This window comes from Neurospora crassa, linkage group III (genome assembly GCF_000182925.2).
Source record: "Neurospora crassa OR74A linkage group III, whole genome shotgun sequence".
NCBI lineage: Eukaryota > Fungi > Ascomycota > Sordariomycetes > Sordariales > Sordariaceae > Neurospora > Neurospora crassa.
This window is the reverse complement of record NC_026503.1, coordinates 2,397,702-2,411,732: the sequence shown is the minus strand read 5'-3', so window position 1 is coordinate 2,411,732 and position 14,031 is coordinate 2,397,702. Positions and strand designations below refer to the sequence as shown.

At 51.7% G+C, this 14,031-nt stretch overlaps 4 protein-coding genes across 5 annotated transcripts; 2 read left to right on the top strand and 2 right to left on the bottom strand.

The window, feature by feature from the left end:
* Positions 1-3,099: 3,099 nt before the first annotated feature.
* NCU00048 (hypothetical protein) lies at positions 3,100-4,095 on the bottom strand (the record flags this gene model as incomplete). The annotated part of the gene is made up of 4 exons (XM_951066.1): positions 3,100-3,248; positions 3,333-3,416; positions 3,878-3,974; positions 4,081-4,095. 4 exons carry the CDS (start codon positions 4,093-4,095, stop codon positions 3,100-3,102), a joined length of 345 nt encoding a protein of 114 aa, XP_956159.1.
* A 1,748-nt stretch (positions 4,096-5,843) lies between these two features.
* Positions 5,844-6,504, top strand: NCU16649 (hypothetical protein). The gene is made up of 2 exons (XM_011395734.1): positions 5,844-5,929; positions 5,999-6,504. The coding sequence occupies exons 1-2, from the start codon at positions 5,904-5,906 to the stop codon at positions 6,261-6,263; spliced, it is 291 nt and encodes a 96-aa protein (XP_011394036.1). The 5' UTR covers positions 5,844-5,903; the 3' UTR covers positions 6,264-6,504.
* Positions 6,505-7,976: 1,472 nt separating this feature from the next.
* Positions 7,977-8,885, bottom strand: NCU00047 (hypothetical protein; the record flags this gene model as incomplete). The annotated part of the gene is made up of 2 exons (XM_951065.1): positions 7,977-8,152; positions 8,534-8,885. 2 exons carry the CDS (start codon positions 8,883-8,885, stop codon positions 7,977-7,979), a joined length of 528 nt encoding a protein of 175 aa, XP_956158.1.
* Positions 8,011-13,610, top strand: NCU00046. 2 transcript variants are annotated; one of them, XM_011395433.1, is made up of 3 exons: positions 8,011-8,608; positions 9,674-9,921; positions 10,003-13,610. In XM_011395433.1, exons 2-3 carry the CDS (start codon positions 9,880-9,882, stop codon positions 12,529-12,531), a joined length of 2,571 nt encoding a protein of 856 aa, XP_011393735.1. In that variant the 5' UTR covers positions 8,011-8,608; positions 9,674-9,879; the 3' UTR covers positions 12,532-13,610. The 2 variants fall into 2 exon arrangements, with proteins under 2 accessions (XP_011393735.1, XP_011393734.1); XM_011395432.1 differs by lacking the exon at positions 8,011-8,608 and having other exon boundaries at positions 8,802-9,921.
* Positions 13,611-14,031: the final 421 nt, after the last annotated feature.

The following is a 14,031-nucleotide window of genomic DNA, read 5'->3' as shown; positions in this document are numbered from 1 at the left end:
AAACACAGCCTAAGTTGTGAATTGAGGAGATACCTAAGTATATGGCATCAAGGGTTGTAAGGCACAGCTTTCGATGAAGTCTATACTTGGCTAGGTTAAGATTGCATACACTAACGAGTAACGAAGCAAAGTTATCTGATGTAATCCTCGCTGTTCTTTCAATCAGAGTAAAATTCGTTAACTTTTCCAGAAAGTTTCCGGGTTCAGGTGTCGGTAAGAGCCAACGTCCACCTACAAATGAGACCTAGAAGCCCGCAGAGAATAGAAGTAGACGCACAAGAAAGGACATACTTACCTGCAGGATTTTCAGAACCCTACAACAGAGTCATCAGGTGTAACAAGCTGTGACACAAGTCACGACATGCAATTTAGTCGGTGCATAAGTTTCTGCCATACACCTACCTGGGATACCCCTATGTGTGAAGCTTCAAGGTCAAGCCATCCGACCGGGGACACATCAAGCCAGTGACATAAGACCGAAAACCAAACCACAACAGTTAGCAGGATAAGATGAGACGAGATGCAATGAGATGAGACCATACTCGGTTCATTATCAGACCGTTGCCCCGCATATGTCGGTGATGTCAGAAGAAGCTTTGTAAATCTACCTGGGATTAGCATGTATTTCAAGATGTTTGATCTGCCGACTTTGCGCCGCAAGTCTCTTGGTGCTACTTTGAACCTTCTTCGGACACGCGGGTGAAAGAAATATATTGTTGTTGGAGTGCCCGGTAACTTCGGATGATTTTGTTGATGACGACTGACAAAGATGAAGCAGGATAGGACTCCGGAGTTTGAATTTCTCGTTCAGAATATCGTTACTTCCAGACTTGAAGTTAGGTACGCAACCAACACAAGGCGATATCTCACTAGTTAGGTATTGCAACAGTACAGCCTTGTGTGCGTAATCTAGAATGAAGTGTCATATGGGAAGGTGAGTTGTGTGTAAGTGTAAGCCTGTATCTACGCTCCGTATAACTCTTTCTTCACTTTGTCGTACAGTGCCGACGTGAGTGTTGCCTTGCCGGCGTCCCACGTCCCATATCAAACCGAAAGGGATCCCCCGACTTCGGCAAGCCGGTATTTTCCTATTCATGGTTGCTTTCCGTGATACCGGCGATATCCTCTCCATTGTGAAACGTGAGTCTTTGTCCCTTGGCAATATCAATGGCGGAAAGGGTGCGGGAAGAAGCGAGACAGCGTCATCTTCGGTTTAGGGTGAGCACCCTTACCTTGCCTTACCTCACTTCAGCCTGCGGTCCCATGTCAACGGTCGATGTAGGCATGTGTTGTCTTGACAAAGAAGATGATGGCATGGTGCCAGCTACTCCCGGTAATCGTACGTTATGGGAGTGGAATCCAAGGAAAGGCTGTCCATTATGGGCGTATTGTGTGATATGCGTTGTTTGTGACGGATTCTTGGCACTCTGTTGTCTTTGTCCCGCGGCGACGACGAGAAGGCTATAGAGCCTCAACTACCATCCTCTAGAACCCTATCGTCCGATACATATGGCCATGTGTATGCGAGCCAAAGAGGTCGTTGCGTTCATGTATCAAGGGACAGCCTTGTCCGGCAGATTTTGATAGCGCTGTTGAAACTTGAACCAAATGATCGCTAACGAGGCGAGCGAGGGTCTATAGATCCCACATAGAGCCTACGTAGTATCCATTCGTGTCGCAATACTCTAGGTTCTGTCGGTATCGGTTCAACTGTAAGTCTGGCAAATTACAATATGAACCATAGGTACGCTTCACAGAAACTGGGCATGTCAGACAACTCCTAGAAAGACAAGAGGAATGGAATACTGGACGACAGAACCGGAAAAAAAAGAAGACGGAACGAAGTTTGAGCCTCTCCCATGACCCCGGAGCCCGCTACATACACCGGGTGGTTCGTGCACCCTCAAGTTGCATTAACCAAAAGGGTGCTAGCTCAATGCAAGAAAGGCCTCACCCACAAAGCAAAAGGGAAAAGAAACCCACTCGCATTGTCTTCCTGCACACACTTCGCAGAACATCCAGATGCGATGCTGGCACCCATACTCACCAACCGCCATCCTCTGTCATGCTCTTTACACCCTCACACATGGGATGATGCGCATTCGGGACGAGACATTCCCACCACCCTCTTTCACCATATCTATGGCATAGTGTACATCTAGCGATTTGAGCGGTGAGCAGGTTCGAATTGGCGTATCATAAGCCACTGAGACTCCAGCCGTGTGCGTGAGTGTGGGGGCTGGGGCGCAGGGAGGAGAGGAAGCGGGGGGCAGAGAGAGGGAAAACAAGCAAAATCAACAAAGGGGAGGCTGTCCGTCCAGATCCGCCGAGCGAACGAAGGAAGAGATTTTTCCCACGGGGTAACAGAAAATGAAGCAAGGGAAGGGTGGTTTCGGACGGGTGTTGAAGAAAAGTCCATGCCGGCCGTCAAGGTGCATCTACGCAAAAAAAGTGGGGTGCTTTTGCTCGGGCGCGTGATACCGTTCGTTCGTCTTGGTTTTCCAGGGCGACTGACGAGGAGGAAAGAGCAAAATCCGGATCGAATCAGATGAGGATTGTCTCCATTGATCAGTCCAGCGAATGTCCAGTGTCCATTCAGTCGCGAGCGAGAACAAAACGGAGGACGGAGGAGGACATTGAATGACTCTGGAGCCCCATGTGCTGGGAATCCTTGCTTGTTGCGCAATCCCCATCATGACTTGAGGAATCAGCCGCCCTTGGCGCCCTCGCAGACGTTTTTATGGCCTGGGAGCTCCCGGCTTCCCAGCTCCCAGCCGCGCCAGCCATGTATGATAGGCCTCGGAGGATCTGCCGGAACTTGGGCGATTCTCTCTTGATGGAAGATTGGAGGAATTGGAAGGAAACAACAGCAAACAAAAAGAAGAAAAAAACACACACACATCTAGATACTGCCACTACTACTACGGCTAGGGTACTTACTTCACTGTTACGACCCAAGTGCACCAGTGGGTTTTGAAGGGACAAGTGCCGTATGTACGTCATTGTGGTCTTACTCCGAGAGGTTGAATGCTTCCCAAGAACTCCCAAAGATCCACTCTTTCGACCTGAGCCGCTAATTAATCTGAAGAGCATGGCGCTCTATGAGATTGACAAGGTTGCAAAAGCCAGGAGATTGTCAGGGCCCTGCTGCTGTTGGGCAGAGCCAGACCGTGATAAAATCACCAGCTTCCATTGGAGAAGCCCATTCGCCTTGACGCTTGAAGAGGGCTGCTTGTGGGCCGTACGTGCTGTTGCCGTACACTTAGTGCCGTAGGTACTGCCGTCGGAGCCGATGCAAGTCTGTCATGTCGACGAAGCTTCTTGCTACATACAAGAGATCATCGGCACCGGGCAGCTAAGAGTGGCGCGGGGTTGTAATTCGAAAATCATTTGACCACATGGGCGTCTCAGCATGTCTAACATGCCAAGGGAGCAACAGTTTGGCTGTTGATGAATGACACTCAAGTCCAGGATCCGATTCCGAACAGACTGTTGTCAGAGATCAAGCGAAAAAAAGGAAAATCTGATCCCGGTTCTGGAATCCCTCCAAGGTTTCAGTGGGTTCGGCATGATCCAGCAAACACCATGGCCGATCTCGTCCATTTGCTTGCGCCTTCATCACCCACGCGGAGCCATGGGTTTGAGATGAGGCGGGAATGGTGACCAATGGAAGCCGAGATTTGACCACGGTCAAGAACGAGATGTAACCATCTTGCGCGCCTACCTTTGTCCAAGGCGCATTCACAATACATTCCGTCCAACGGCGAGATAGCATCTATGAACGAGGGGGGGCCTTGTCGAACCCCGAGGTATAGCGAGCGGGGACAAGGGACTTGAGCGCAAGTTGATATTTTTCTACACTCTTGTCCATACATACCAGGGATACAGAAGTAGCAAAAGCGGGAGGCGGTGAGTGCACAGGCTTCTTTCGCATGCTGCAACGGCGAGGTAGCAGCGCCGGCACTTTGGCGCTTCTGTGATAGTTTATGTAGGTGGTGCAGAAGCGATAGGTAGGTAGGGTAAGAATGGGGGTTATAGTCGCATGCATTTATCCGCAACGACGACCATTGCAATACATACCTGCGTTCCAGGCATTGTGATGAGTGACACACAGTCGAATTGTTTTCGGCGCCCTTGATCGGATCTATACAACAGGTCTGAAGTCGAAACGTGCTGACCACAAGATCTGATTCACTTCCCCGCTCTAGGGCATCAGGCCTTTTGGATCTTGATGTGGCCCATGCGCTCAGTGCTGCGACGATCACCTTTCTGAGCTCGCACGGGCCATCTGGGCTCCAGATACAGGCGAGAGTACTTGGCGGATGAGATTTAGTCAACGATGAGACCAAGATGGAAAGTAGATCAGATGATACGCATGTTCCCCAGCGACAGGACTGCAAGGCTGAGCAGGAAGAAAAAAAGTCAAAATATGTGCAATGTATGTACGACAATGAACCGCGTCCAACCTCTAAACTGTTATATCCAATGGGCCGACCTCGGAAATTGTCTTTTCTCGTCACTGTTACCCACTAGTGTAAAAAACCACCAATGACAATACTAGTTGCCTGGATAAGCTACCCGGGGTCAGATATCAGTTGTACTAGCCGCTACCGAGTGGTAACATGGCCCGACCCAAACCTGGAGAGGATTTCCCGAGAACTCCACCACGTACGCCAGAAAAAGCACGAAGGGACCTGAGCTTCAATCGAAGCCCTATCTGCAATAGGATTCACGTTAACTACCAAGCAGAGAGGTAACTAGCGAAATTTGTTCCTGGTGCTTTAAGCTAATGGCATGGCGGCTGTGAAGAATGCCGGGTTGCCGTTAGTCTGTTCAGCCCTCTCAAGGTAGTTATGCCCGACGAAGGATCCGACACACCCAAGCGGAGAAAACAAACTGCTGGGTCTCCAAAGTGTCAGATAACGGTATTGGTTCACTAGACATTGATCTTCCTGTGGCGTTAGTGTCCTGAGGCTGTAGTGTACAGGATAGCCAACCAGGCCAGCCTGAGTTCAAGCCACGTTCGTCTACCCGCCTGGCATGTGAGAGGGGTTGATTCAAAGTCCGTCGAACTTGATTCCCATTTGCTCTCCCCTGGGAGATTGTTTGCCGGTCATGTCCCCTTTCTTCGAAAAAAAAAAAAAAAAAAAAAAAAAAAATCGGTGGTCCTCGGTTTCCCCACACATTGTTACGCCCTGTTGCTACATGATGCGTATGTGCTCGCTACCGTCTGTTGGGAGGGGCATTGACAGGTCGTGCACTGATGTGATTCTTGCTCAGGTCACCCCGGCAGACATGGATCACTGAAAAAAAGCTCCTTTCACCCTGGACCAAGTCCCCAGAACCCTGAGCCTTGGCTCTTGTCCTGAGGACCTGCTCTGGGTTGAATTCCCTCCAGGGATAGAGGATCGCATTCGTATACAATTCTCGTCAAGACAAAGACAGCTAGCTGCTGACGTCCCAAGCAAGGGATGTTTCATGGTCCTTTTCAATGCCATGCAGAACATGTCGGAAACTGGGAGTTACGCAGTCAGCAGAGTTTTCCTCGGAATTTGCCAGGACGACGCCAAGTTGGAAGATTCCCATCTCCGATCGTACGGGGTAGGGAACAATGACCTACCTCGAATGGCAGGCCCAGCCTATCACCCTGTCGCCATGCTACGCCGCGATAAGGCCACCGCAATCTTAAATTTGGGGCAGATAACCACTTAATGTCAAGGCATAAACATCCTTCCAATGATTGACCACCGCGGCGCTCTCGGCTTGGGCAAGGGGCGGAACGAAAAACTCTCCTACCGAAGTGTTACACTGGTTCAAAGTCAGCAAGAGGGGCTGGACTGCTCCCGACGTACACACACGGGACAGCGACCCGGCGCAACTCGTTGCTTCGAAAAGACTTGGGAATGTTCTCCGAAGATGGATTGAAACCGTAAGTCGAGCCTTGACCAAAAGTTGCAGAACAACGAACCATGATGACGGAGCAATCATGGATAAGTAGTATACAGAAAGAGCAGTTGGAATGCCAGGCTATCTCTGTCGGTATCAGGAGAATGCAGCTGATCTGCCACGCCAGTCTGCCAGATGGTCAACAACCCAAGTCGTCGTGCTGCTTTCTGGGGCTTTTGCAAAACACTCGCTGGAGCTTCTGGCTCCTCGGCCCCGCACAGTGTTTTGTCACTGTGATTGGTCTCTGGGAACCCAACTACAAAACGACGCCAGTCGGAGCCAAAGTCACCCCGCATAACCGAAATCGTGCTACTTAGACACTACACTGCTTTTACCCTGATAACACAAGAGGATCGTATCGAACCCCATTTCAGCGACTTGGGCGTTCAAAGGGGGCACTATTGATGTCTGAACTGTCGGTCTAGAAAAAGAACACATATGTGGGAGTGAAAGCGGCTCTTCACAAGAGGATACACCTCGCGAGTTCAGGCATGGCCCTTTTTTGCTTGGTCCGATCGCTGTTGACCCTATCATAATTCAAAACAGGTTCTACTGCGCTTTTTGGGTAGGTGAAGTGAGACTTGCATTGTGTCCTGCAAATGCACTGCATCTCTGATCTAGAAGCCATCATTGGGTTATCCTAGGTCTGCTTTTGGCCCGGACTGCGTGAGCGGCTGCTTCAACGCAACTGAAACCAAGGCAAGCCATGGCCAAGAAAGCCGAAAGACAGACACACTTTGGCGTTGTATGACAGCAAATTCCACTGAGTTCTATTGCAGAATTGCTACCTTTGGTCTTTGCACCCCGAATTGACTGACGCTGTACAAGTACGACGATGACATGTCGGAGGAAAGCGGTCAAGTGAGCACTATCTGCGAGAGACGCAGAGCAAAGCAACATCATCAGAGGATGAGATGTAATGTAGAGGTAGGTAGGCACTGTCGACGGGTAGGTAGAGAGGGGGTCCAGATAGGCTATAGGCATGTATATCTGCCCGCGTCTTCCCCGATGAGACAGAGGAGGCTTCGAGCTCGTGCCTCCAGCATTCCAAGTCCAAGTCGAACAGAGCCCGTTCCAAGGTCTGTCCCTGGGTCTTTTCAGTTCGAACAAAAGGACTCTGATACAGGATATCGTGAAGTTCGGCAATGACAAACCACCTGAAGTGAATCATCCACGCAGCCTAACCACCACGGTTGACGATCATCGACCGAGTCACCTCATCGGTTCGCGGCCTCTTAGCTACAACAAACCCCGAGACAGTGGAGACGTGTGTATGTAGCATAGTAGTAGCGAGGAGAACGACCGTGCGAACACGAAGAGACGAACACAGGGCAAACATCATGACGGACCATGGCTTGGGAAATCGCATTGCCTGAAATTGCCTGGGGTAGCAATGGGCAGTTCAACCCACAGCCTGGTCCGGGTTTCCAAGTTTCGTCGCTACCTACTTACACCTTAGGGTACCTACCCAATACCTTGTTAGAGGTAGCCCCGCTCCCAAGCTGGTAACGGTGGTGCCCTGTATCATCTTCCCTACCAACATGCCCCGCTGCAGAGGACGACACACCCCAGGAAACCAACCAAGATTGTACTATAGAACTACAAGGACGCAATGGCATCCCCAAGACGTAGTCATCACAAGTGAGGCTTTCTAGCAGCGATCCCATTGCGTTGAAAGCGGAACGCGTGGAGGTTTCCCGTCTGAAAATGAGGTGGACCGTAAACAGAGAGATACTCGCAAAGCGCAGGCGGCGGTCCAGGTCGTGCCGCTACACCCAGGTAGAGGCAAGGTGGGCAGGCAGGTACCTCTTGAGGTACCCAGAGGTTGGAGGTAGCGTCGCCCGCCAATCTCACATATCTGCCCAGTCACCACCCAAAACCCACTTGCCTATCGAAGCACTGGACTGGACCGACGGCTGCTGCCCTCTTGCTGCTACCTAGGGGACCGGGGTGCCCTGACTGTCCAGTGTGAAGGGTGCAGTGAACTCGCAGATTCCACTTCGCAGCCTGCCCATCGTAGGTATTTTGATTTAGCTAGCCTCCATCCGCACCCCCCCGGCGAACCGACCATCAGGAAGACCCTTCTTTTTCTTCTCTTCCCTCCCCCCCTTCGTGGTTTTGTGGTTGCGCCGGACAGCAGCAGCAGCACCACCACCATTCAAACACGCGACATCGCGAGAGTTTGTGCAGACAGAGCGGAATCGGACTCTTACACATCCATCTCACCCCAAGCGAGGCATTCCTGTCCTCTGTGCTCGCTCCCGTCATCCGCCTTTTCTCCGCCCTCCATCCCACCTCCCCGTCTCTTCACAACCTACCCCGATCTCCAGCAAGGTCCCCGCCCTTGTCCTGCCACCGAGGCCCTCCCTACCTTACAAGTACCTTAGCGTGTTCCCGTTGGGCACCTCGAGTCCTCAACAACTTGCTCAGCTTTCTCAGCTCGCCCTCCCCCCCCGAGTACCTATCGACTTTCTGTCGTCGCCTTCCTTGTATTCAGTTGCGTGCGTGTCTGTCCGCCGACACGCTTCGCGGCCGCATCGCACACAAAAGTCGTCGAGTCCGCCCTCAGGATTGGATCCGAACGAACGAAACCTCCCGCTTTGTTGGTCTTTGTGGGAGACTGGGTTACCGTGAGACGGTCGCGCCAAATCGAGTGAACTCGGTGAGTTGCCTGATGTTTCCTTGGCCTCCTTTCCGCCCGTTCTACCGTTGTTCCCCCCTTCCGCTGGGCCAGTGCCGGCCAGCCAGCCAGCCAGCTTGCTCGCATCGCATCGCCGTCGCATCATATCGCTCCCAAGCGCCTTCGCCGTCGTCATCGTGCTCCTCTTCTTCGGCTTCCATTTCACAACGTGGGCTTTTGGGTCGTTCTTGGTGGTTTCTCCAGCACTCCCCATCCCATCGTCCATCTTGCAGCGGAGATCGCCGTTGTCGACAGACATGCTGTTTGGTGCTGCGGACCCTGGCACGCTGGCACAGCATGGAAGGAAATCATCTTGTGACTGGCCCGCCAAACCTCAGGCTGGCCTCTGGCTAGTCCCTGCGAGTCCAGGACACCCTCCCCCCAATCGGTGTGCACGCGTGATCGGTGGCTCATTCCGTGCTCGCATACCTGCTGCACCTCACTGCTGCATCTGCGTGGATTTCACCTCCGGGCTCTATTGCAGCCATCTTTTCCGCCATTTCTGCTGCCGCGGCGTCGGTGTCCTGTCCGCATCATGACGGCCTCGATACCGCTACTTTGCTACAATCTTCACTACTACAAGTGGCGTTGAAACGGCCGAGGACGACTGAAACTGTTGAACGAGCACACACATCTCGCAACCGGTGCCGGACAACGATCCGCCCTCCTTCAAGCATCTACCCGTCACACAGAAACCGGAACCTCTGCTTGCCGCCGAACCACATCTGCACACCTTGCACACCTACATAACACGCGCCGCATTGTCACCAGTATCCCCGCACTCGACATATCTTAGACCCGACTTTGATGCCGAATGCGCTCATTTCCACCGGATATACGCACACTCTACCGATCCATCACGGCCTTCGTAACCTTTTGTTCAAAAATCTCGTCGGCCATTGACATTACCGAGCCGACTTTGTTTTCCGCATTTTAAGCAAGCTCCAAGCGGTCGCTGTGCCAGACAAGAAGGGCTTGCCGAAAGAACGAGGCGTCTGTGCCTGTGCGAGGTGACGGCTCGACTAACTAACATATGACATTACGCAGACCAACTTGCTGTCCGACTTTCGCCACGACAAACTCCCGCAAACTCTACAGACCGCACGATCACACGCGTAGCCTTCCGAGTCCGAGCTGCACATAAACTCTTCCCAGCGCCGACATCGTCCTATCTAGACACCTTTCCCCCTGCTGTCCTCGTCCGGGAAACGCACCTCTCTACCTACAACGCCCCAACCCGTTATGCATATTGAATGCTAAATATGGATTCGGAAGACGGGGAGTTTTTCATCAAGGTACGACGATTCATGGGCATTACTGCAATGCAGTTGCGCTTCAAGAGGACCGTTAGGCTAATTATCCATGTTGGCTTCTAGCAACTGGCGAGCTTCGTGCGGACCCATGAAAAGGCCCTCGCCAATGCGCTACAGTTTAGGAGGCAAAACACTCCTCGCCATGCATCTTCACAGAGCGTTTCGGTGCTCTCCACCTCGGCCCCCACGGCCTCTTCTCTTCCAGAGCGACCTTCGACGTCTTCATCGCCTTCGAGCACATTAGCTGCAGCTCTATCCCTAGGTTCCTTGAACTTCACATCCCACAACGTAAAGTCGGCAAAACTGGCTCTTACCGCCCATCACCTGTTTTATCTACTTTCCCGATTCCAAGAGCTGGCTATTCCTGTCGGCCCCATGAAGGTTCGCCTGGAGAATCTGCACGATAACCGGAATTCGGGAAATTATGTATCCTTCCTCAGCCAAACGCAACGGTGTAAAAGCCGTGGCTCCGACGTTGGCTCGATCCACTCTGTTTCCAGCATCAGGAGTGTTATGTCAGGCATGTCTGCTCTATGGTCGAGTTTTGGAATCGGTTCTAGCATATCTGCCGCTCGTTCCGAGAAGCAGAAGGCTGCCATCGAGGCTGACCTCAAGTACTTGTACTCTGCTTTCACCAAGATCCCTTGCCTACGACTTGCCCCCGACTTCCGCGCGCGTCTGATCAAAGGATACGAAGAATTTCCTTTCGACTCGGCCGTCCCTCTTTATGTCTTCAAGAACGTCCAGGCACTTGAAGTCAGTGATACAGACTTCAGGCAATTCTTTGGTTGGGACCGGCTTTCTGAGCAGCTTCGCTCTCTCACACTCAAGCGCGCCAGTATCGATGACCCTGCAGATGTTCTGATCGACATCGTTTTGGATGATATGGATAAGAGACGTCGTCGCTCGTCAAAAGCGCAGTCATCCCCAACCGGTCCTTGGGCTGCACCAAGTCCTCGGAGAAGTCCCACAATTCCGCAGGCGGCGCAGAAGTCGAATTCCCCACCTAGTTCTCCAGATGCGAGGACGTCCAACACTGAAATACCAGTTGGCTCTCTCAACAGCGAATCTGGGCCTGACCAGTTCGGGGCGGCTTTGCACAACCACAGGCGGCCGTCTGTCGTAAGGGTGGACAGCGATGAGTCAAGGACACCGGCAAAAGACGGGCGACCACGAAGTCACTCCCCGCGCCGGCCTACCAGCTCTAGGAATGGCTCAAGCAACGTCCGGGGAAGTCACAAGATTCGTCGATCCGGGTCTGGAAGCTCACACTCGAGCCTCTCGGACTCCTGGTATAATTCTCGTGGAAGTTCTTCCAACTTGCTTGCCATGGGAACACTTCCTCCCTCCAAGTGGCGTTTCCTCAAGCATTTGAGCCTCGCAGACAACTCCCTTAGCTCCATCCCGGCGGCCAGTCTGGCCCCACTTGCGAATTCTCTCCATTCTCTCGACTTGTCGGCGAACTTGTTTACCCAGATCCCCGACAGCCTTGTAACTCTAACAGCCCTCCGCGCCCTGAACCTGGCCCATTGCATGATCGACTCGCTCCATTCGCTTATTCGGTGTCCTCTTCCCGCTATCACAGCCCTCAATCTCCGCGCCAACCGCTTGACATCGATTGTGGGCATTGAGAAGCTTTACCCCCTGGAAAGACTGGACTTGAGGGACAATCAAATTACCGATCCTATGGAGTTGGCGCGTCTTACTGGTATCCCCGAACTCCGGGAAATCTACGTGGAGGGCAATCCTTTTACGCGAATTCACCGTGACTACCGCATCACCATCTTTAACCTGTTCCGTCAAACACCGGGATATACTGAAGACATCACTATCGACGGGTCAGGGCCCAGCTACTCAGAGAGGCGGTATCTTCATGAAAGGGCGGCAGAGCTACCGGCTGTCCCTGTCATCAAGCCCCCACCCCAGGAATTGCCTGCGGTGGATGTCAGCAAGCCTACATTTGTATACGAGCCGCCCCCAAGAGAACCGGCTGTCCTTAGGAAGGAGAGGCCCATGCCCAAAAGCACAACAAGCGAACTCAACACTGCGTCTACGCGCCGTCGGAAAGCACCCAAACGACGTATTGTGGATCTCGCTACTAACGAGACGCCTGCTCCTGTGACTCTGGTCGATGATCGCAGTAGACCTGGCGAGAGAGCGGCTTCGGGTCATAACGAACATTATCGTATTTCACAACCCACCGAGATCCATGCTTCTCAAGAAACACTTGCGGCTAGCCCTTTGCCCGACGCTCGAGCACCCGCCGATATCCCCAGGATTGAATCCACCGTCATTCCCAGCATAACTCCCCTTTATCCCTCCCACAAGAGCTCATCCGAGTCTCAGTCGTGGAGGGATAATGGCCACTGGGATGTCGACGGCGAATTGTACCGTCGGAAGATCGAGTCGCTTCGTGACAAAGTGGGGAGCCGCTATCTGAGTGCACTCAATGAGGAAGGATGGGATCCTACTTCGCTTCCGCCCAACTACTGCGAGGGCAACTTTGGTGCTCCCTCTCCCTTACTTGCGGACCCTACAGCTCCTAGAGCCGCATCCGTGCAGGCGATCCATAGTGGTCGGACACTTGGATGAAGTCTTATTATGATATACCCCCCCAGGCTTGTTAAAAAAAAAGGCATGTTTTGACTTTGGAGCGTTGTATAAGTCGTAAGCTGTTCGCTGGACGATGCTACGATGCCTCCTCGCTACCTCTACGCATTCCCTCCTCCAAACCCTTCAAACACTTGTGTAGGATTGGACTGGGCTGGTTTGCATTTACATTACACAAGAAAAGAGATATCCTATAGGCATAGCGTATTGGCGTTTTGGAATGGGAGGGCGTTGAAGGAAGCGGGAGAAATATGATTGTATAACCCAACCCGCCACACCTTTTTGCCATTCTTCCTGTGTGTTCTTTTTAGCTATGCCCGTTTTCTTTTGTATGCTGGAGCTGTTGCATCTTGAACCTGTTGGAAGATTTTATCTTTTAGGATGGTGGAAATTTGATGCTTCTTCATCGATGGGCATTGATATCCACACGGCCTACAAATCTTGTCCATTTGTGGACCTGATTTGGTCACCCTTTCCTTTTTCCCCTTATCCGGACAAGTTTCAGTAACAGGTGGCTAGCCGGTGGCAGCATTGAAGTTTGAAAGAGTAAAGACAGAATGAATGGTGGGAGGCATTGCGAATCCTTTTGACAGCCCAAGAGCTGAGGCATGATGATGACGACGATGATGATGATGGGTGGAAGCTTGGGTGGGATTGATTGATTTCCTCGTTATTGGCGTGTCTTATGATGATGACGATGATGATTGGCGTTATTTTCGAGGGCATTTGAGAGAGATTTGAAAAAAGCATTGCAGAGTACAGCAAGAAGTGAGACATTATGTATACTGGTTTCTCACAAAATTGGGTTTCCCTGAAACTTCATGTCCGCGTCTTCTTTATCTGATGGCTGTTACATCTGCTTCAGTCCTTTGCATTCATTGTACGCCTCGATTTGATGTTGCAGAAGGGGAGAATTTGTGCGGACGCTCAAGAGTTGCAGTTTGTAGCAGTTCAAATTGACGAGCTATTTGGTTGCCATTGCAAATATCATCCAACCTAGAGCACGAGGGTTCGAATAGGAAGATGTCTCTTGTCTTGGAACAATGGCAAATAACACGGTGCCGCCCGCGGTAACGCCCAAAAGAGGGAAATCATAAGCTCGCGAAATTCTAGAACCAGGATTTTCATGATCGTGAACGGTGGATCACTCATGCATTCTCGGCAACGGATCCGAGCGAACGGATCGGATGGGTTTGTCGGGGATTTAGGTTTAAATTTTTTCTTCTTTTGTTTTTAAGCTTAAACGCGGGATAGTGTCCTTGTCGATCCCCTCGGTAATTCTCTCTGCTGGGTCAGTCAATCATTCCATGACAGGAGAATGCTGTATCTCGACTACCAGGTGTTTTTCTTTTTTTTTTTTTTTTTTACAAGTCAAAAAAAATCATAGTATCCTGTTGTCAATGTAGCCGGCTCCTGCCGTGATTGGAAGCACACGTTCCTACAAAGACCGGTTCACCAAAAGCCCCAATTGAGCACAAAACA